General features: G+C 38.1%; 1 protein-coding gene across 3 annotated transcripts in view; it reads left to right on the top strand.

Annotated features, from left to right (window-relative positions):
- Positions 1-21,962, top strand: part of UNC5C (unc-5 netrin receptor C) — a 255,722-nt gene that overhangs the window by 163,983 nt on the left and 69,777 nt on the right. For all 3 annotated transcript variants that reach the window (XM_072117947.1, XM_072117956.1, XM_072117939.1), the window contains 2 exons: positions 10,520-10,663; positions 20,445-20,548. In XM_072117947.1, coding sequence (XP_071974048.1) covers positions 10,520-10,663; positions 20,445-20,548 — 248 coding nt within the window. The remainder of the gene's footprint in view (positions 1-10,519; positions 10,664-20,444; positions 20,549-21,962) is intronic.

The raw sequence follows: 21,962 nt of genomic DNA, 5'->3' as shown, positions 1-21,962 counted from the left end.
ATGTCTCCTGGGTTTTATAGGTTAATTTACCTGCCGAGAGTGCAGTATTAGCTATCTGGTACAATAATAGCTTTTGTAGAAAAAAAAACTGATGCAGCTGTTCCTAAACTGGTTAAAACTACATATATATTCAAAGATTGTCATGTGCTGCCATCCAGTGCAGAATGCTACGTAGGTTAATGTTATTTTCCAGGAGAAATAAGAAGAGTACAACACTAGTGTCTTATCAATTTACATAATCTCTGAGAACAAGGTTGTTGCCTTGGTTGACCTTTAAGAGATTAACATCACAGAAAAAGACATGTAATATTATAGTTCGAATATACTTAATATGCTATATGTAGGATATCTGTAGTTTCTTTTGGACAGAGCCATAGAACATACAGTGATTTTATGCTATCTAGGAGCACATCTCATCATTTGTGGTCAGAGGAATCCTGCCTTACACAACTCCATCATATAGGAAGTGACAGAGACTAAGCTCACCATCCACTGGAGACATGGAGTGACTCACTGCTTTTCTATTAACTTACTGTCTGGATGTGGAGCATCAAACAGTCACCAACCCGTAAAACGTAGCTACCAAGGGATTTACACACACTCAGACATACATACACTTTCATGTCTTCTATTTTATTGTGCTCTTCTGAATTGTTAAAAAGTGTTTACTGCGGTTTCCTTCCTACAAAACTGCCAATTTTATTATTGTATCTTGACCTGGCAAAGAAATGCAGCCATATATGTCCATAAATGAAGACATGTGTAATAATGAGAAATGACACAGGGAAAAAGTATTAAACCGTTTACCGAAGTGTATTCAATACTTTGTACAAAAACCTTCTGTGGTGATGAGAAGAAGCCACGGTCACCTCTCAGGTGTGATTTGGGCCAATTCTTCAACACATACACTCTTTGGGATAATTTATTAAGCGGCAGGCTCCTTACGACAGTTCTTTGTCTGTCTGTGGAGTTCTGCTGCAGTCTAATTTATTAAAGTGACCCTTTGACCCTTGATAAATCTGCTGGCAGTGTCTTATGCTAGCATCAAAAGTTGCAGAACATAGACCAGTGGGTTCTACGTCAAAAAGAGAATTTGCACTGTCCTATTTGGCCCACTGAAAAGTCACAAAACAGCATTTGTATCACATCTGAGCAAAAACGATGGTAAACATGGAAAATAAAATAAATTACCCCCTTTAAATCCTGATGGTTCTGTGGGCTTCTGTAGTTAATTCCATACATTTTCTATTGTAATATTGTGAAAAATATGCCATGGTTCTAGCTGCTATGGAGCCCAAGATGGGGTCTGAATTGATGCTCCTGAATTGATGCTCCCCTCCCGCCTCTATAAGTGACTCTCAAACAAAAAGGTTTATTACTTCTAAGGCAATTTTTTTTTCAGAAAAACAATAGATTTTTAATTTATAAAAGGTAATTTGAGGAAGCATATTTCTTACACTAATTCAGGGTGCTAGTAGTTGAGTGGTGTAAAAACTAGTGTAGTGTATAGGAGACATGACAAAAGCAAGTTTATTTTAGGTTTATTTAGGATAAAAGTTTATTTTAGGATCTAGGAGAAATCTCCTAAAAAACAAAGGATACAATTTAGATAATGAACAGTAATAAGGTTATTCTATATCCTGGACTACGGATTTATGCAGAGTTTGTTGGAGTTGAGTACGTGACAGACTTTGTATCAGTTGATGTACTTGAAGGGGCTACCAAGGTTACCAAGTTTCTGGCCACCAAGTTATAAAGCAACAAGCAACCTATATGTACCTCTTTTCTCCCTTCTATTCCAGCCAGATGGGTCCTGTGACTTTACTGCTGGTGTATGTCATAGGCCCCCGGGGCCGATCACAGGTCCCAGCCATGTTAAGGTTAGGCAACTATTAGGCTGCAACAGTAATGTACCATCATAATGACCACTATTGCAAGCTTTTTATGTAAACAGACACTTGCTGTAGCTGAACACTGCCAGGCTGGGATAAAGGGGAGACTTAAGATAAGTTTATTTGGTAGCCCGAATTTTGGTAATCCCAGAAACCCCTTTAAGTCCCTTTAAAATAGACAGAGATATATAGATAGAGAGATATAAAGATGGGTAGATGTATATGAATTACATAGGGATTAGATGAACAGATTTATGAGCTAGTGTTAATTATACTTCTAGTAATGTGTGTGTTCCAGTACATTCATGAAGTTACAGCAATCTATCTGTAGATGAAGCCACAGTAATCTAGAGTAACATTTGTGTTAATGACTTTGCGGAGCTTGGCTTTGAAATATAATGGTCTAACATTACTGTTATATAACCAGTTGTCACCGAGTTACTGCTCCTGGAATAATACATGCGGTGCTCGATAAGAGGTGAGCCTTTATATGCACTTTGGCAGCACACCTGAAGTCCTTGTCAAAATGATATTTCATTTGACAGCAACCTGGACAATGGAGCTTTCAAAAGAGATCTTTTCTATGTGCCAAGTTCCCTGGTGTGTGGCTTGATGTTCAGTAGGTCCTAAATTCAGGCTGAAAACAAACATAATATTCTTACCACGTATTCATGTTAGAAAACATCTAAAGCCAAACACATTGACTTAGTAGACTCAAAAGTTGTGACACTTTACAGCCATGTAATACTAGACAGAGGTCACCAGTTATTTAAAGTGGCGCACAAATCTGAAATATTGATGCACATATTGTACCAACTATGAATATCATATATTTTCGCTATTTAAAACTAAATATGCAAAAATGTTACACAATGTATCAGAAGAGGTGATTGTAATGTACAGGATGGAGCTCCGTACATCACCTATTGTCAGTAGTGAATCCTGTGTTATCTGATGTAAGCTAAAAAGTAGAGGTATTAGGCTAAGTCCATGGGCTGCAGATTTTTTCCTCTGTAGATGTCACAGAAAATTTGCAATATATCTGTGCGTTTCACATGAGGATATTGGTGCAGAGTGATGACTACTGAAATGAGATCCCTACGGTACAGGAAAGAAGCTGAATTATTTGAATGAGACTCAATGATCAGTATGAAACTAAAGTACATCTACAGTACAGTGTAGATGACAAAAACATCATCACCAAAAACGTTAAAAATAACTTTTTGGGGCCCCTGGCTCACTTTTAGACAATCACCTAAGTTCAATAGTTTTACGTAAAAACGCTCCTTCATTCAATCTATACCTGGATTGCTCTAGTTGACGACTGATTTTACTCCTTACCCCTCCCTCTCTCTTCTTTTTGTACTTTACATTAGCTTATCCATTTGCTAGTAATATATCTATCTAACAACCTTGGAATTGTTTATGTTAACTATTTGGTACATACATATATGACTCACCATTGACCTCACTACGTCTGTAATGTTCTGGCAAAATGATAGTTACTGCTCTAATATATATATATTGTACTTAAATATCACTTTATATTGTCTGGACCTGCGTGTCCTTTGATTACAAGTGATGCTAATTTGTTTAATGTTAATGTTACAACTGCTCAATAAAAAAATGATACAAAAAAAAAAAATAACTTGAATTAACTTTGTTATATTACAGTCGTTTTCCAGAAATAGCCTTCCAATAAACAGCATTACACTTCTCTATGTGGATGATTTATACTAGTCTGATACCTGTTTTGGGTTGTATTTCAACCCTTTTTTCAGACTTTTTGGGTGCATTGGGGTATTTGCACAATTTCTTGCGCCTTTCAGCCATTTTTTCTGCAGTTTGCTGGAGTTCACTGTGTAGCAGTAATCCTGGTTTGCACCTAATTTATCTTTGTATTTCCCCATGCTTCCAGATGTTTGCACCTGATTCAACATTGATTTGCGCCTTAAAGGGTGCAAATAATTGCGCAAAAACACTCCAGTCCAGGCCATACATAGGGAAGAAAATGGTATGAGTTGTCCAAAAATTTGCGCCTAAAGAGTAACAAAATTAAAACCTTGCTTTTGACAAGGAGCTGAGACTACAAAGACAAATGAGGTTCACATTATTTTGTTGAATGTATAATTTTCTATATTACAAAATTGGAAACTTTTAACAACATACATTGAGACAATTGCACATAATGTGACCAGCAGTTTCCCACCCTATTCATTTTGGGGTTGTATTTTTTTGTGGCTATTACCACCCTCTGCCTTACACGTGATGGAGTTCCATTACACCTTGTGCTGTGCATTGAGATTCATCTGCTGCTTCTAGCTGCCTCAAAAGTGCTTCAATTTTGCATGAGCAGTAATCTGGAGACCGGGAAGCATTACTGAGTGCTGACAGCCCAGATCATTAGAGAGAGCATGTAAATCCTCTGAACCAGAAATAAAAAGTGCACAGATTTTCTTTGTGAGACGGTTACCACAGTTTTAATGCAAAGCTCAGACCTCTGGCAGCTATTATCCAGCCTATTATTTCTAGTTTCCCTTGTGAGCATATTTTTTTATGAAGATCACACCTGCCAAAAGTGTGAAAAGTATTTTAATTTGAACGTTTTAAATTAGTGTCAGTTTTAGCTGGAGAGATCTATAGATAAAGAAGCCGTTTAATGGACTACTGTGAACCATTCCACCACACAAAACTCCCACAGACGTAAATCTGCCTATAAGTGAAAAATATGTGCGTGTGAAAGGATCCAGTAGAGTATAAGGACAGGCAGCAATATAACTACTTGTACCTGGGGGAAAAACGTTTATTAGGTATATAAAAAGACATGATGGGAGATGGGAGATTAGCTAAACCATTTGTCTTAAAGGCAACCTGTCCACAGGATATCACATATCAGATTAGTGGCTTGCAGTAGGTCACATTATACACAAACATGTATTTGACTATGATATCTGCTGGTACGATTTTGAAAAATCACAAAAGTATCTATCTCTATTAAACTTCTGAAGGTCAAGAGTCATGGAGTCACCTTGAAAACATGCCCTCAATGACTTGGGCTCCAGAAGTTGAATGGAGATAGGTATCTAATGTGACAAAAATTAACTAGCAGAAATCTTAGCCAAATACATGTTTGTTTTGTGTATAACGTGACCTGCAGAAGCATGCCATTAATCCGATATGTGAAATCCTGCTGACTGGTTACCTTTAACTGGCACTCAAAAAACCTTTAACTTACACTGGATATATTGGAGGACATTTTTCAGGGCTTGTATGCCAAATTTCTGGTGTGGAAGCCCTGAAATAATTGCAATGCCTTGTGCCAGGCAATACAATTACTTTCCCCTTGCGGCTAGCGGTGGAGTGGGCCATATAGTGGGCTAGATGGGAGTCATGCAAATGGCAGTGTAAAATGAATTACATTGCAGGTTAGAATCCACAACAATCAATCAATTATTACTGTGGATTATTGATGCTTAATATAGCTGGACAAAGATTTTAATTTGACCGTAAGTCAATAACAACTCATTGATGATTGGTGTTCTCGAGTAGAATACTTCTAGGCGAAGGGAATCAGGAAGAATAGGATGCCTACAGATGGGGTATAGTGATCAGGAAGGTCACCTCTGGTCTCTTGTACACATTTTACATTGAGGTCTATGACCATGAAGCTGCTTTTCCTCTGCTAGTCATGCCTCTTTAACTTGTCAAGCTACATAAACAATCACATGAAGTTTGTTACCTGCCCATGAACAGAAGGCTTCATTGTGGCTTTTACTATCCTGATTGGTTCTAATAGTGATACTTGTACTGCATCGTGAGAGCAATTTCCAAGTCTCCGAAGAATCAACTGACGTGGTGTGACATTCGTTTCTAATGGCCATAGTTTGCCTTTAGTTGATTTACCGATTGCCATACTTGGCTTGTCACTTTTGGCCTACAACGTACATTTTATTTGTGACTATGACATAAATTTTCAAGAACATTGAAAAGCTTTTAGAGAGGCATCAATAAATGCCGAATCCACTGTAAAAAAATCATTTAAAAGGCTATAGTCATTCCAGGACCTTGAAAACCAGAGACATGCAGTATTTTAATTTTTCTTGCGTTACATCTTAATGACACATTTATTTATATAGTGACATTGCCAGCAGCTCATATGATTGTACTATCTTGCCAAACACGGAGAAAAACATTTTGTTTAACCTTGGCAATGCAGTTACTGGTATTCAATGAATTTCAAAGGGTACGCTTCTGTGAACTTTGCTTATATTAACTGCAATTTCTCCTTGAATTTTCTCCATTCAAGGTACAGTATATTGTTTAGTCAAACAAGTACAAAAAAGCACGGGGGTTACACTTTGGATCTCTCTTGAGTGGTAAAATTGTTTAAATAAAAACGGGTAGTTCAGAGAAACATAATATAGTCATAAAATAGAACAGTTCATAAAACACAATACCCAGACCAACTTATTAACTTGTTCATGCTCTGACGTTTTGGTTCCAGAGTTATGCTAATCTCATCACTCAATCTGAATATGCAGATCTGTAACATAATGCATAACATTATAGAATATAAATGTCATATAGATACATGTCTAGGGCCCTTGTTTATAGTAAAGATTTAGGACCCAGAGATGAGACCTTCATCTAGAAGACATGGCTGTATATGCCATGCATGTCTGAGATGAAAATCACTTTAAGATAAAGACAGATGAATAGAAAATTCAGAATAAAATTGAAGAATTTCACATCGATGGTTATTGAATGAGAGCACACTATGTAATAAAAAGCAGCCAGGGTACATTTCTGGTATTAAAAATATTCATTTTTTCTTAAAAACTATTTCCTCCTAGTATTTATTTAGCTAGGAGACATAGCCAAAAGTGACTGCCAGCCACTGGATGATTTGGAACGGCAGCAGCCCTAGGAGCCTATTTACATTGAGAGCCCCACTACTTAGTAACACCTGAGTTATGCCTGTGATGAGCATAACTTTATAAGGTGAGCGGATTTTCACCCCTTCAATACCTCAAGCATTGAAAACATTTTTACCCTATTAGCACCATCTTGCTTTTCTACGTAGGGGCATTTATTTTCTCCTTTCTTATCTCCACCCTGAAAAATTCAGCCAGATAACATTGCATATGTATAATTGTGATGCAGTTTTTTTTGGAAGAAAATAAGAGGGTTCTCTAACCCTAAGTAGTAACTTTGATGTAAAAGTATTGGTTTAAAGTGAACACCCCTTTTCTCCAGGAGCCCATTGTAGCCAATGTAACTACCTGGTGAGGGCATAGCTTGGAGGAACATAGTGATCACCATAACTCGCTACAACTCAGATTTGGACAGATCTACTATATGACCAAATGTGCTTTTATGAGGGCCTAATGTACATAAGATATGGCATGTACATATAATATTTGAAGAATTTGAGAGACACTCATTTTCCTGCAACGCAGAAACCTGTTTGCTCTGGGCAGACTCTATCTCAGATTTCTGCATCTTTGTGATCTCTGCTGTCAATCCCATCATTCATCAGCACTCATCACTTGGGCAGCTAATATAATCTTTACCTGATGGGAGGAAAGTGTGGTGATCCTTCTTTCTGTCTCTACCTAAATGATCTAAGAGACCATAAAGTTAAGAGGCTTTATCTCCTTTGATATCACGGTGTGACAAGATCCTGAGTAATCGACAAAGGTAACTATAATAATAATAATTCCTTTATTTATATAGCGCCCACATATTCCGCAGCGCTGCACAGAGCTTCCCAAATCAGTCCCTGTCCTCATGGGGCTCACAGTCTAATCAACCTACAAGTATGTTTTGGAGTGTGGGAGGAAACCGGAGGACCCGGAGGAAACCCACGCAAACACAGAGAGAACATACAAACTCTTTGCAGATGTTGACCTGGGTGGGACTTGAACCCAAGACCCCAGCACTGCAAACCTTGAGATCACATGACCCAACTGAAGAGAAGAAACCTAATACTTTTCATATAGAAAGTGATGACAATGGTAATAAAGAACAATGGCTGTCGTATACATATTGGGGGAAAAACATTGACAGAAAAACCAAATTACTGAGTGACTCTTGTCTAAATAAATTGTCTATGGAAATAGTTTTGGTAAATCTTCCAAAAACAGTGCATATTTTCATGATGACTTTACTCTGGAGGAATAAATATATTCGCTGTTATCTCTGCTCTGTTCAATTTTGCAGCAAACTATGTCTGAGGGTTATCAAAGTGTTGGCACCGCAGCTCTGTCTTGCAGAGCCGAAGCCTATTTCTATTCTAGCGGCAGTTTTCGAGTTTTCCACTTTTATGTAAATGTCTGATGCAAGGTGACTGTGCATTCGACTGCTACTAATGTAACTCTGATATTTAAGTACCTCAACTCCCAAACCACCAAACTGCTTTGAACTTGCTTGTTACCCTCATTATTAAAACATTCCCATAGCATGCTGGAGAAGCGTGTTCCCCATGCTTGCTGTTACAGAGGTTGGCAGGTTAAACACACAAGCTCTTTGAATATATTTTTGTGCTATTTCCACTTCTTTTTCTTCACAAAAAGCCTCAAATTGCCTTGAATGTCTCTATTGGGAAGCATGGAGAGGAACTCCAGAGATACATTTTCATCTTTATGTTTTTTTATGGGATATTTCAATAATTTGCAGTAATTACTCAAGATATTATGTACTTGTTTATTTATTATTTGGAAAGAGCTTGTTATTTGCGTATAGACTATAATGGTTAATTATGCAGGGATTTGATAGGTGCAACGCATCTCATTAAAATATATTCCCACCAGACGTCCTTCAGATATTACATGCTCTATTAGCTGTTATGCTTGGAAGTGCACTTTAGATACAAACAGAGTGCAACATGAATGTCCACATACAAGTGTGCACAAACCGCAATTAATCGCTTGCCATGTGAATAGCAGCTCTCTATACGCCTAAAGAGAAATCAAAGGCTTGGCTTGGCTTTTGATAGCTGTTAGGATTCTCAGTGCATCACAAATAGGAACATTCATCCTCAGGTTTGTGTAGCTACAGCCTTAGGTAACATGACGCGGTATCCTGAAAAACTGTGAAAGAAGCCTTTTATCCTTGTTGATATCCGCTTTTCTGTTATGTTTTCTTTTTTATATATATGTATAAATCAAGTATTTGATCAACAAGTTCAAAGAATGATGTTGTTATATTAACAGACCAGAATTTACATCTCTTTCAGTAATGTATCAAGAGCTTAGTTTTAGAAAGTGAAGATCATATTCAATGGCTATTGATTTCTCCTACACTAGCCTGATGAAAACACTGCTTTTTGATGACCGAATGTAAAAAAAGACTCTTTCCTGCCTATAAGGGATTGTTCAGATTTAGAATAATAGGGCACATTTACTAAGGGCTGTGTTTTCTGGCAGATTTTGCCCTTTCTTTCTAGTGCAAACTGCTTGCACAGGAATTTAAGAAGTTTAAAAAAAAAAAGTAGTGCACTCTTTTGGAGCAGTGCAGGGGGCGCCAGATTCATGAAGAACGTGCACCAGAAATCCTGAAAGTGGCGCCCTCTGCACACTACACAGGCAAACTGCATTTAGTGCAGTTTGAACTATTTTTAGTAAATGTGCCCCAATAAATCATGTTTTCCTCAGAAACCTAATTTACCTTCTCAGTTTCCGGGCACTCACACTATTGTGTTTGGGAGCAGAAGAGGAGTGAGTAGGCAGGAGGAAAGCAGGGATGTGAACACCAGGCATGCCAGATTTACTATAGTCTCTGCTTGAAAAACTGCTCAGACCTGGTCTTAGGTCCAAACTTGCAGAGTTTGCACCCGTATTTACTAAGAGGCCAGAGCCTCTACATATATCTTAGAAGATATGGGCGCCAGATGGACAGCAGGTGTGGCATTCAAAATGAACTTAAAGGGGTATTCCCACTTCGGCAAATTAATGTTATTGTTTGCATGATGAAAAATAATGAAATTTCCAATATACTTTCTGTATGAATTACTCACGGTTTTCCAGATCTCTGTTTGCTGTCATGCTATAGAAAGCTTCATTGTTTGCTTCCTGTGGACAGAAATCTAACCCTGGTCACACAGGTGCGCGGTGATTACTCTCTGTGATGCTAACGAGCCGTGCACCTGTGTAACTATGGTTTCATGTGACTTTCTTATCTTTGTAATGTCTTACTTTTTGTATATGCCCCCTATGATTCGTAAAGTTATATGATGGTGCTGTATAAATATAGATCAATATTATTGGTGTTAAGTCTTTAATATGGAAATCTTCCAGACCCCTTTTATCTCTTATTAACATTGTTGAATTATGTAGTGCTTTAGAAGAGATGCTAGCATGAAGTTCCAGGTGATTTGTCATCTAGAGAATCATCATGTGAGGAGAGATTTCGGGTCACCGCTAGTCAATAAGCAAATTCTTAAACATCTGCAGTGACATCAGCTCTGGGCAGATGAGCAGCAATGTTTTAAAAGCTCTGCAATGAGGGTTTACAGGCAATATATTCTTCGTAGCCAAGCATATCATATTGTTATGAGGTTTTACACTATGTGATGTCCCGCTGAACTGTGCTGCTATGATTAATATCTCTGAACTATGTTTTTACAGGTCTCATAGTGCGAGAAGTGAGTATTGAGATATCACGACAACAAGTAGAAGAGCTGTTTGGACTAGAAGACTACTGGTGCCAATGTGTTGCATGGAGTTCTGCAGGGACTACCAAGAGCAGGAAAGCCTATGTTAGGATTGCATGTGAGTACTCCCATTCATTATTAAATTTCATAACTTTGTGATCCAATGATTATTATTACATATGTATGCCACACTAATCTTTAGTCAACTTTTGTATGTGTATTTAACATAACTTGCTGTGAAAATGTCAGGAAAGTTACTATTAAAGACATTTTAGAGGCCTTAAAGGAAACGTATCATCAGGAGCCCTTTTTCTGGCTCCCCCATGTCCCCATAGAGAACAGTGTACACATTTCCAAAGATTTTTTTTTAGTAAAACTGGCTTTTTCCTAAAAAGATAAGTTAGATGAAAGTTTACCTCTTGTATGCAGTGGTGTGTGCTGAGTCCCATGGGAGTGGCGAGTGAGGTGTGGGGCAGACATGTATGACGTCCTGAGGAGTGAAGCGATGGGGGGAAGGAGATGGGGACATGGGAGGTTTTTCACATCCAGTCCCTTGCAAATCTGCTGCCTAAAATGGTTATTTCCATATTAAGACCAGTAATGACTTGCTTCTTCATCCCATGGCATGAATGCAGCTCAGTCACATTGAAATGAATAGGGTTGAGCTGAAATGCAGTACGCAGCTGTTGCAATATGTACGACTGTGTGCTTCATTATGGCCTTGGACAACCACTTCAAGGTTTTTTGGTCCCTAGTTCAGGGCATCACAAAAAATGTGACATTTCTCCATCTATGGACCATGGATATTATATGTGCAAAATATAAATAAATTATCATTTTTACAGTCAGATAGCTTTTCATAGAACTTTGACACTAGAATTTTAGATGCTTTCCCAGTACCTTTACAGCATATACAAGTAGTGGGCCTATACCGCAGCACTCCTTATAGATATGTCACTCTTGATGACCTGGTTGGGTACTGATTCCCTTTATTCAGTTTTATTGATTTATGACACATTAACAGTAAAATTCTTAAATCATTGTTTCAAAGACCAAATCTATATTATCTGTTGTGGACGTCTTGCTGGGGAGGCGATAGAATTGTTTTCTCCATGTTTCCTTTGCATAAGATTTTCAGAATATTTCTGCCATATAACACAGAGAGTATTACTGCATTAGGAAGTAGCTGATAGCAGAAAGAAACTGATTGCATTTTTCTATGGGAAGAAAGCGGAAAAAAAGCAAATAGTTTACCATGCATAAACATGGTGATTTACCTGGCTTGTAAAACTCTAAGGCCACAAATAAACTGCTGCTTGAGCAGCTTTATAGTCTAATAGACTCAGCTTGGTTTTTGGAGCCTGGCATTTTGCCAATAAACACTTAAACATATGGTCAGACAAGGTCACAGTATATATCAGCAGCACAGTGGCCACAATTGCTGTCCTACAGTGATGGGCTTTCATCTAGCCTATAATGATAGCAATGTTGTCCCTTTTATGATCAACAGATGTACTTTACAGGGGATCTCCAGGATTGAGGATTTACTAGAGTCATTATTACTGAAGAAAAATTAACTTCCTAATTGATCTTAATAAAAAAAACATTTTCTATTTTTTATTATGCCTGCCTGCCCCCCCACTGGTGTATAGGTATTCACATTTCCACGTTGGAGACTCCAGTTCTCTTGATTTCTAGAGATAACAGCATGTCCATTTTGTAAATCCCTTTTAATCATGGCCATGTGACACATTATCATCCCACCATCTGTGGAGCATCTTTTCTTAGAAACTTTAGAGTTATTCTTCTGGATTTTATGAAGAGTACTGTATGTGCAGTCACCTGACCGGGAGCTCGGTACTTTATGTGCAGGCATCTGATGGGGGGATGGGGGCAGGGCACTCTGCAGGCACCCGGGGGGGGGGGGGGGGGCTCAGAGTAATGTGCAAAAATGGGATGGTATTATACAGTTTGTGGGAGGGTGTTATACAGTGGGGGGGAATCCATCCATTTACATTACAAGCAAACACACTGATACACACTGCATTCATACATTATACATGTGAATAAACATCCATACAATGTTCACATGTAGATCATACATCACACATGTAGCACACTACAAATAAACATTGCTGATACCCCTTGTTCTCAGAGTGCAGGCTGCCTTGTGCATTACTTTCTCCTCTGCTTTAGAAGATCATGTGACTGGAGGCTGTACTGAGTTGCTGAGCTCTGGTCACATTACCTTCTATCAGGCTGGGAAGTAGTGATGGCAATTACGGCTCTTCTTAGTGAGCTGGCTCATTAGGAACCGCTCACTAAGAAGAGTCAGCTCTTCTGGCTCCTGAACAGCTCCCTATTAAATATATAATAGGGAGCCGCAGGCCCGTTAATCACCCCATGCCGCTCCACTTTTAACCCGATTGTATCAGGTTAAAGGGGGCGTGGCGAGACGGTTAGAGGCGGGGTTAAGTGAGTCATCGGCTTACTGAGATGAACCGGCTCACGTCATTCATGTCCAAGAGCCGGCTCTTAGAGCCGTCTTGTTCACGAACGACACATCACTGCTGGGAAGTTGAAGCAGTGAGGCAACATGAAGAGGCTGCAGCTCCCAGCCACAACAAACGGGAATGTTATGCGGATTTATCCACCTGTATCTATTTTGAAGGAGTAAAACTGCCTCTGCATACGTCAGAGACGCTTGTAGAGGCATTAACACAATCTCTGGTGAGAGCTGACCTACGCTCAGTGGGTTTGGGGATGAGATATTACAGTGTATCCTTGTGGATGTGCTGATCCTGATTTATAGAAATGAGGAGCACACTACCTGGAAAAAACGTCTGTTGCAACAGAGGACATGACACATGTCTTACATTCTGCATTGTTTAACTTTATTTTCCCTTGAGGGAAAATGTGAAAGAGTTTATTATGGCTCATCTATAATAGAAATGCTTTCTAATCCAGCTCTTTATTTTAATATGAAAAGTGCCAAAATTTGATACATACACAGTTATCTTATTGTTTTTGAATTTACAAAGAAAATGCTTATTTAATTCAGAGTAGATATCTCCTCTTACAACAGCTTAAGGAACCTCATTTCTCAGGCTTTCCTTCTTTTGTCTGAATTCATAATGCTCTGATTTGCATTGCTATTGTCCAGCCTTGCTGGTATCTACACTACACTGTCCCTTTGTGTAAATGCTTGTAACAGTCTGAAGAGTTGGAGAGATTTAATACACGAAAACAAGTCTCATTGACGCAAAGCTACTGCTGCTGGAATAAAGAGACGACTCTGTTTTTCCATCAAGTTTTTCCCTTATTTAACCTACCACTTACTGATGACTCATATACAAATAGACAGTGTGCACACATACGCTGGAACTGTACCGAGCCCCCGTGCAGGAGGAGTTGCACAGGGCCACATTAGGTGATATCCACATTACTGGTGGTGGTGAACAGATTTTTCATTACATCACAGGAGCTCTAAGTTATTTCTGGAAAATATATGTAATCTGAAAAAAATAATTCTAAATGTGACATTCCATAAATATCACAGCTGCACATGTCACATTAAATATCACAGCTGCACATATGTACAATTAAAGTTGACTTGTAAATAACCAATATACAGCTCATTATATTTAGTGAATCAATATTGTAAAAAGTTATGAATAATGATGAGCGGACCAAATTTCGGCCAAATCTAATTTGAAAAATCTTTTCAAGTCAGGGTTCGGTACAATCACTGTGCACACAAGCGCTACATTAACTTAAATGCCACCATCAATTACAGGTGTTACAGGTGGGGGGTTGAGCTGATCCCCAACCTGGACCCAAACATCCAATGAAGTTCAGAGTCTTTACAGTTCGGGTCTGCTCAACACTAGATATAATCAGTAGGCACCATCAGTAGTTCTGTACACTGGCAGGGAACATTGTTGTCTCTCCAGGTATAAGGAGATCTGGCAGCTGGGAAATTCAGCAAGAGCTGAATCATCATGCAACCTCCTATGCGTATTGCCCCCGAAATAATAAGATGCTTTGACCAGGATAAAGAAAACAATGCCTTTTTTTGTTACCTTGTAAGGCGGCCCCTCTTATATCAAGCATGACTTACAAGAAGCCTTATGAACAAAGATGACCAATTCGATGTTCATGTTTGGGTTTGGCGTTCAGGTTTACCCTTCTAACCCGGACATTTTGCCGGCCGAAAAGCCAATCGGGCAAATGGACGCCCCTAGCAACTAGCCATGGCTATCATTGGCCAGCCGTGTCACAGGTGTCCCAAACTTGAACTTCGGGTCCGCTCATCTCTTCTAATGATATGATGTGGGATTAAAGTCATACCAGTATATCTATTCCAAAAGGAACAGATTCCCAACTCAGACAGCACTGTTTCAATGTCTTTGTATCTTGTTTTTGCATCTTGTCAGTACAGTACAGTATGACTTTTTAGAAGCCTAATGAATAAAGATGACAAACTTGATGTTCATGTTTGGCGTTCAGGTTTGCCCTTCTGACCCGGACATTTTGCCGGCTGAACAGCCAATCTGGCATCTCTTCTAATGACATGATGTGGGATTAAAGGGGTTGTCCGAGTTAAAAAAAAAATATATATATGTGGCCGGGAGCGGGGTTACTAAAACAATAAAGCTGTACTTACCTCCCGGTGCCCTCCCGTATCCAGCGCTGCTGTCGCTCCGGTCCGGGGGCCATGTAAACAAACATGGCCGCCGGAGCAGCGCTGGACTCAGCTTCCGGCCGGCCGTGGCTGGGTACGCCTATCCGTCCCTATACACTGCATTGTGTATGGGGACCGGAAGGTTGTCGCATCCGGCCGGAAGCTGAATCCATGTTTGTTTACATGGCCCCCGGACCGGAGCGACAGCAGCGCTGGATACGGGAGGGCACCGGGAGGTAAGTACAGCTTTATTGTTTTAGTAACCCCGCTCCCGGCCACATATATTTTTTTTTTTAAACTCGGACAACCCCTTTAAAGTCATACCAGTATATCTATTCCAAAAGGACCAGATTCCCAACTGCAGACAGCACTTTTTCAATGTCTTTGCATCTTGTCAGTACAGTATAACTCCTACATGTGGCAACATGTAGACATTGACACTTACTGCTTTACCGTGGTCCTATTGTAGGGCTATAGTCTCTGAACAATTATATCATTAGCTCAATTTATAATAGACATTAAAACTTTTCCTTTACTTATCCCCAACTATTGTTTTGAGGATAAAAAGAATATTACATCCTCCAGAGAGCCAACGCTATACAACTAGAGTCCATTAAAACAGAAAGAATGTATTGAACATTTCTGTTCATTGAGCATGTAATAGAATTAACCGAAGAATAATTTGAATGTGTGAAGAATGTGTCTGCCGCAGAGGATGCTTATATTTATTTAATAGGAGGTCAGCCACATGCCATGAAATACCTCTCTAGACACTTTTAACCCCTGGAGGCACACCATCAGTGTTATTTAAAATGCTATTTAAAAATTCAGTAGGACTAAAAAACCCACAAAGAGGTATTACTCTACACAATAGGAACACACTGTAAGTCTATTTGAGCAGTTTCTTTTTATGTACTAGAAATATACTGTTTTGCTCATATGGAGATTTGAGTCTGCATATTAGGAACTTTATGTATGTCCCTTAAAGAGGTATCACTCACTCTATACTAGCAACATCTTTGATCTACAATACTGGCAGATATAGGTTATAAGAAAAATTTAATTTATCTATCAATATAGTTTACTCCATTTCAGTGGTATAACTTTATATAGTATGAGGGATCACGATCACCAAAGTGGAAACACCAAAAAAAATAAAAAAATATATTTTTGAAATTCTGATCCACTCTCAATTAGATTGAACTAAAAATATTGTCTAGGGACCAGTAAATCATCAAAGATATGATTCGTAGCAGCTTTGCAGAATTATTGGTCTGAGTCCGAATCGTTAAGGTTCAAACCAATGTTGCTGCCGTTGTCCTAGAAATTGGTATATCACCTCTTCTTAACCTTTAAAATACAGATTTCATGAAAAGTGCTATACTTTTTTGTTAATTTTGTAGAAATCATTTTTTCTTGCCCATTCCCCTCCCTAAGTCATGAGAGGATTAACTGTACAGGCAGTCCCCGGGTTACGTACAAGATAGGGTCCGGTGGTTTGTTCTTAAGTTGAATTTGTATGTAAGTCGAAACTGTATACTTTATAATTGTATATCCAGACAAAAAATTTTTTTGGCCCCAGTGACAATTGGAGTTTAAACATTTTTTGCTGTAATGGGACCAAGGATTATCAATAAAGCTTCATTACAGACACCTTACAGCTGATTATTGTAATCTGGGACTATAGTAAAGCATTCAGAAAGCTTCCCCAGAGGTCAGAGGGGTCTGTCTGTAACTATGGGTTGTCTGTAAGTCGGGTGTCCTTAAGTAGGGGACCGCCTGTATTACCTATCTGCCATTTTAAAAGATTAATCCAAAGTGAATTAGAAAGTAATCAGATTCAATTCAACATCTGAAAAGTACCAGATTTGCACCGAAACTAAAAAGTAGGTTTGCTCATCTCTCTTTGTGTCTGAAAATTGTATCAATAAAAACAAAACTTGCTCTTTAAAAAATGACTTCTTACACAGCTTAGAACATAAAAATATAAAATGTTTTTTTTCAGGCATTAAAAATAAGAAAAACTATTTAAGTGCCTTATTGCTGACTGTATGATAAACGACACCTGCACAAAATAACACAACTGAGTTTTTTTTAAATTCCACACCATTATAGAGTCCTCAGTTGTTGATACTTTTTATTGGCTAACTTCATTGATGATGACAATTGCAGGCTTTCAAGACTACTTCATCAGGTAATTGTCATCAAATTTATTAGAGAGCTAATCCAGGTTATCAACAGCTGAGGAATCTCAACTTTTATCTATTATACAAAAAATCTTTTAGCTCCCCATCATGAAAGTTACTCCAAATTCCAAGTATGTGTAATATCAAATGGTTCCATTGGGAAATATAATTTGCCCTCATAAGGCTTTGTTTTTAAAAAATGGGAAGTTTTTTCAAACAATTTCTCCAGTTGCAAAAAGTTATCCAATAGATCATTTTGACACAATCCTGTATAATGCTACAAAATGAGTTATACATGTGTGTTCTTTTTGTAAGGAATGTTTACAGACAGTGTTACATTTCTACTCCCTGATTTTCTGTGTGTCATGGGAAGACATGAAAGGGTTGCTGAATTACATAATCATTGACAAAAGAAGATGTAGTATCTCTACTGTTACTGTCTGTCAGGGGCCCTGGTAACTGTGTAACTAGATCATTGGTATCATATGTGTAATGTACCAGTAAACCATCAAAACTTCAGACCAGGAAGGATATTCCGTTTCATTGATCCCAAAACCATGTGTTCATAATGGCAGGAATCCGTAAATCTGAGAAGGCAGGACTTTGATAAAGTATGGATGCCAGTTGTGGGTCAAAAGGTTATTCCTTGCCTGTATATATCAGTGACCTGTGTATGGCAGTTAAACAAACAGACATTTCTAATGCAAATCTAATAAATTGTTCATTACGAGGAATAACCTTTCTTACTTACAGATGGAAAGAGACCACTGGAATTTCAACATGTAACTTCTAAATGAAAGCCATCTGGTTATTTCTCCTTTAACAGTGGCTACATTTGTGTTCATTAGCTTGATGTTCTCCTGACTTGTCTGTTTTAGTTTACTTCTATCCCCCATTTAAAGGAAACCTACCACTTGAAGTGGCAGGGTTCAGAAGAAAATACCGAGCACCAGCTCAGGGTGAGCTGGTGCCGGAGCTGATTTTTGTTTAAAACACTTTTTAAACTTTATAGCCGGCGCAGGGAGGTACGCGCTTGGCGCTTACCATGCGCGCGGCTCTCCTTCACTTCCTATGTAGCCGCGCACACGGTAAGCGCCAAGCGCGTACCTCCCTGCGCCGGCTATAAAGTTTAAAAAGTGTTTTAAACCGCAATACCGCGGTTTAAAACACTAACAAAAATAAGCTCTGGCACCAGCTCACCCTGAGCTGGTGCTCGGTATTGCCATCTGAAACCTGCCACTTCAAGTGGTAGGTTTCCTTTAATAAAAATGCAGGAATACCTTTTCGTAAACTTGGATTTCTGTTGCTCTACAATTCCTCCTGGAAATGTATGAGGAATAAGACTTATCGGACAGTTTCCGAGTATTTAGAACACATGATGAATGGTAACCCAGCTGTCAACTTATTGACCTGTTTCCAGAAAGACTGACAAAGGAGCAGCATAGTGTACATTTGTATGACAAGATGCTTCAATATTTTTATCTTTTGCTATCATTAATAATGAGCAAATCTATTAATCGGTTAGTAAATTGGGTACAAATCTGACAATTTTCAAGCACTGAATCTAATCTGAATGTTCTATGATTTGCTTTGGACAAATCTTGCATGGAAAATAATGACTGAAGTGTGATGGATCCATTAAAATTTTCATTGATTTAAATGGACATTAGATAGTTTCAGTTATTGTATCACATCCATTAGGCTACCATAAATTTAGTTTTATTGAAGCCTAGAAATTAAAAAAAAAAACAAGGAAGTGCCTATTTATAGAAAAAAAAATGTTTTATTGTCCAACTTCCTGGACACTTAACACCTTGGACACCTTTGCTTCGGAAAAAATAGATTCAGACCCAAATGAATCTTACGAAAAATTCAGCAACTCTTCAGCAAATTTAGTAATTTGCTTAAATCTTGCTAACATATACTTACTGTTTTTTTATAAGCAGATGCAGCTACAGAATAAAACAGGTTCTCTAAAAAAAAAACATAACTAACTTTACATGACTAATGAATGCAATTGCGCATACTTTGTATCAAGGAAGTACCTTGTGTAGTGTGACATCCATTCCCATACAGTGTTCCTAATGTGAGAAGACTAACTACTTGAATGATATATTATCATTGGGGGCTCATTACATATTTGGTTTTAGGGTTTATCAACTTCATGTTACGCCACTGGTTTATATGCTGCAGTTTTTTTTAACCATAATCGAGAAATGGATCGCTTTAAAAGTTTTGACACTTTATCTGTGTAACGGGTGATATATCTATTCTCCAGCCATCCGTGGAGAATTCAATAAGAAATGTTGGATTGTGGCATTTGACTTTTTGTTTAATGTAAACTATCAACATTGACATTTAACTTCTGCTTGACACATCTTCTATAGTTCAGCTTCCTGGGTTTTATAATTGAACTCTCTGTTCAAAGCATATGGGCTCTGACACTGTTTGAAAATGATAAAAAATGATGTACACTGGTTAGAACTCATGTGCATCTTAATAAAGTAGTTTGCTACGGTAAAAAATGGTTTTTCTTTTCAGCAATTTCTTAGTGTTTGTTCACATTTTGTATTGACTTGATTGTACGCTGGACATATGTCATATCCATGGACCACCTTGTCTAAGGATGATGTTGTGATGCTGTCTAGGAAATCATAATCAGCTATAGATTAAAAGTATAGCAAAGGGAATATGAAAATCCCAAACTAAAAGTTCGCCCTCTAGGGCCCATAACAGTGAACTACTGTAAAGCATGACCAAAATGCTTGTTCATTCTTTAAATTGGTGCCATGACAATTTAGCAGATTATTGTCCAAATAAATTTAACTAGATACAGCAACACTTTTAATAGTGAGGGAAAACATGTGCACTTTTAGGGAAATGTCACTCTTTAATAATCAACATTATTATTTGAAATTAAGATTTATGAATATTTTTTATTTTTATTTTTAATTTCTGTAAGATTTTAACAATAAATCCAGCAATTACTATGACTGAGCATTTACCCTAAATGCTTACTTATTTCCTAGACTTAAGGAAGACCTTTGAGCAGGAACCTTTAGGAAAGGAGGTATCTTTGGAACAAGAAGTTCTCTTGCAGTGTCGTCCACCTGAAGGCATCCCGGCAGCTGAAGTGAGTAGCAAAGATTAAAAGTAACCAATCTTATGATCCGTCTGTTATTGTTAACACTTGTATTCCCTAAGATATAACAATTCTGGTGTATCTCTTATTAGATATATGGGGGTCATTTATCTAAGTATTTGCTCTTTAGATATATGCAACTTTTTCACGCGTCTAGCAAAGTTAGTGGTGTAAGAAATGTTAGTGTTACTTCTGATATATCATTGAAACCCAGATGTGGACATATGGAAAAGTCACAATTATGGTGCAAATCGTGATTAAAAAGTCGCAAATAAAATCCAGTTCCGATCGGGTGTTGGAAAAACTTTAAAAGGGTTTGCGGAAGATTGTGCAACTTGCGACTTTTTATTAAAACTGTGCAGACTCAGCTACCATTAGTATCAACCTCTAAGATAAATGAAACAAGTGTAAAACCCAGAAAAAGCAAAGAAAGTCACATACAAATGTCCTGAAAAATGCCCCCATATGTGTTGTGATGTTTTGTTAATGCTCCAGAAGGACAACTTTATCATTCCACTTAGCCATATCGGAGCATTAAGGGCCCCAGACATAAAATGATATGAGGGAATAACAGAGGAACTGCACAACCTAGCATTCTAAGATAAAAAGGTGCAGAATTAATTAGATTTTATGGGGAAAATGGGATGTTCAGCCCTGCAAAATTTGTGGCCATTTTTGGACCACCGACTTCACCATTGCAGCCAGTTATAGGTTGAACAGGCCACAAGGAAATGGCAAAATATCTTTGCAGAGAACAGCCATGGACCAGGCAAGTGACCACATGACAAGGTATGATATTGAATTATAATGTAGCATTCTAAGATTTTGGTAAAATATTAATAATCATATATATGGAAAACGTCATAATCAGAAAAACTGTGTTAGTTTCAGGTGTAAATTGCCAAATCAAAATGGGTTAGAATGACAAGTAAAAATGTTACAACTCCACCAAGTGAAAATTCCCAGGCCTCATGACAAACTTTGATCCACTTCAAAGTGAGATATTTTTCTTATGTACCCTTTGAAGTACAGAGAGAGGGAATAAGCAGAGCAGGTTAGCTAGTCATTAATAGAGCTTTACCTTGTTTGTAAGGTTTATTTCTGTACATAAGCTCCTCCACTTGATTTTTTGTTGTCTCGCTCATTCGGATGATGATGATATCTTAGATTCTTCTTGTTAGAATAAAATGAAAAGTCTTTTCTCTTCATGAAAATAGGCTAAATCTCTTATCTAAGAGCACGGATTAGATGAAAATGTAAGAAAAATACCCCACAGCAGCTTACAGATATGTAGAGGGTTTTGATTCCTCATATAGTGGCTGATCCTTAATACATTCTATGTAGCAGGTCATCTTCACAACAGCTGTAATCTTAATCTCTTCTGTAGCCTGATCTTATCTATTTC

The sequence above is a fragment of the Engystomops pustulosus genome, chromosome 1, assembly GCF_040894005.1.
Source record: "Engystomops pustulosus chromosome 1, aEngPut4.maternal, whole genome shotgun sequence".
NCBI lineage: Eukaryota > Metazoa > Chordata > Amphibia > Anura > Leptodactylidae > Engystomops > Engystomops pustulosus.
Note: the sequence above shows the minus strand (reverse complement) of the source record. Positions and strands in the feature narration are given on the sequence as shown.